Source organism: Galeopterus variegatus, unplaced genomic scaffold (assembly GCF_000696425.1).
Source record: "Galeopterus variegatus unplaced genomic scaffold, G_variegatus-3.0.2 Scaffold7926, whole genome shotgun sequence".
Classification (NCBI taxonomy): domain Eukaryota; kingdom Metazoa; phylum Chordata; class Mammalia; order Dermoptera; family Cynocephalidae; genus Galeopterus; species Galeopterus variegatus.
Window position 1 is genome coordinate 74,960 of NW_007734037.1, and position 2,433 is coordinate 77,392.

The 2,433-nt window shown below is 41.6% G+C and overlaps 1 protein-coding gene across 1 annotated transcript in view; it reads left to right on the forward strand.

Moving 5' to 3' along the window:
- LOC103607994 (olfactory receptor 11G2-like) overlaps window positions 1–527 on the forward strand; it is a gene marked incomplete at its 5' end in the record, with an annotated part of 8,372 nt that extends 7,845 nt beyond the window's left edge. The window contains one exon of the mRNA XM_008592438.1: window positions 405–527. Within this exon, the coding sequence (XP_008590660.1) occupies window positions 405–527 (123 nt within the window). The remainder of the gene's footprint in view (window positions 1–404) is intronic.
- Between the last annotated feature and the right edge of the window lie 1,906 nt (window positions 528–2,433).

The following is a 2,433-nucleotide window of genomic DNA, read 5'->3' on the forward strand; positions in this document are numbered from 1 at the left end:
GGTGCGCTCACTGGCTGAGCACGGTGCGGCCAGTCTCAAAAAAAAGGACAAAAAAAAAAAAAGTCAGTATGGCTGCTGTACAGAGAATGGGTTGTAGAGAAGCAAAGGCGGGAAGCAGAGAGATCATACAGGAAGACTTTGTAGTAATCCAGAGAAATAATACTGGTGGCTAGTTGTATTCCAGACAGACACAGGCCATAGACAGTTTAGAGATGGTTAGCCCTACTCTAAGTCAATGTGAACTAAACTGTCAAGTCAAACAGTTAATATAAAAGATTTAATAAGAAAACAAATGGAGATCCATAATAAAATGTTAATTAGTCACTCTGGTGTCACTTAGACATGATATCAGAAACATCTAAATCAACTAATTCCAAAACTTCTTTGAATTCTTACTTATACAGCCACCTGATCTGACTTTATTTACCCTTAGTGGACATGCACGGTCAGAGAGTGACACCCACTATGGCAGGAACCTGAGCAAGTGTCCATGGCACATGACAGCTCCAACTCAGCAGTCAGTGTGAAGAGAGCCTATTCATCAAAGCTTCAAAGGGAGAGGACCTTCAAAGGGAGAAAGGAGTGAAATGCCATTCCTGACTATAAGACTCAAGAGAGACAGGAGTTAGACCCACAGACCTAGGCAAGTGGGGCCCATTATCTCTGTGTTTCAGAGTGCCCCACTCTGGCAACACTGTCTTCCCTACTGGTGCGGTGACTGTAGGACCAAGAGAATTTTTCCACAGAGAGCCTGCATCCTCTCCACTTCTTGATCAATTCTAGATACTCAGGGCTCTGGGGTGTGCTGCCCTAATGGCTGTGAGCCCTCTTCTAGGGCCTGTGTGGACCTTGTCCCTGGGCCTATCTTCCTAATGGCAGACTGTGTGTACACAGGAAGGAGAGAGGGAAGAAAGGGAAGAAGGGAGGAAAAAGAGAGAGGGAAGGAAGATGGGAAGAAGCTTTAGGAACCAGAAGTGAATATAAAAAAATAAGTGGTATCATTCTGTAGTTGTTTATAGTCCTGAACCAACCAGTGATATAAACATTCTAGGAAAAGGGTCTATAACAACCTGACTGGGAAGCACACCAGAGATTGGCTAGACTGCAGAATGTGGCAATGTCTCCTGCACATTCTCTATGAGAAAATGGTTTTATATCTGAGACATCTCTGCCACTGAGTTGTAGTAGAAAGCGTGAGTAGCAGAGCAATCTTTGCATTTCTCTTTCTAAAAGAAGTGGCAGCAGCATTCTGCTCACCAGTGGAAAGTAACAACCAAACTGAGTCCTTAAAAGATCTATTATCTTAAACTTTTTCACTATCTACAAAAAATGAAGAGCTGATAACCAATTAAGGAAATAATCAGTGATGTATCAGGTGAAGCCATTACTCCTTTACCTAAAATGTCTTCACAAGTACTCCATCTTCCACAGTGAACAGTCCTGGTTGCAAATGGATGATGTCTCAATGTCACAGCCTTATGGCCACAAAAGAAATCATACAGGACATATCGTGCTCCATATTGCTTCTATTAAGTCTGGGTGGTTGATATGAAAGATGATTTTGAAATATAAAACAATTCTCTTAGTGTTTATAGGACATATATGACACCACGAGAGGTCTATGCTTTCTCTGAACCATAGAAAGAGACAACATGAGATCTGCATCCCCACCTCAGTTATATCAGGGGTCCTACAGCTTGGAAGTATGGCACTACCCCAGAAAACCGGTATTTGTTTTCTCAACTCCCTTTTTACTTAGCTTTCCATTTTGCTATACAAAATGGTTTCGTTCAGTTTCATCTATTCACGCTGCCATTTTAATAATTTATAATTCATATTTTTTAAGTCAAGATTAGCCATGCTTAAACATTGCCACTCATTATCTCTGTTAGAGTTACCAGAAACTTAAATCAAACATCTTCTAGGAATAAATGCTTAGAATTCTATGTAATTATGCTTAGTACATTGAAGGGATACCTGCACTCCCATGTTCATCGCAGCTCTGTTTACAATAGCCAAGACATGGAACCAACCTAAATGTCCATCGATGGATGATTGGATAAGGAAACTGTGGTATGTATACACCATGGAATACTACTCTGCCATAAAAAAGAATGAAATACTCCCACTTGCAACTACATGGATGAGCATGGAGAAACTTACGTTAAGTGAAATAAGCAAAGCACAGAAGGATAAATACACATGTACTCACTCATGTGGGAGCTAAGAGAGAAAGAAGGAAGGAAAGAAAGACCACAGTGGTGTGTTGGACTTGCAGAGCGAGAGAGCATACCTAGAAATACAAAGTGGAGTGGGGGAAAAGGGGATAGGGAGGGAGGTCGGGGATAATTGGGTGGGGGACATGGGGTATAATCACAATTTGTAGTAATGGGCATGCTGTCAGTATGGATCTGGCCTTCACATCTTGGGCAC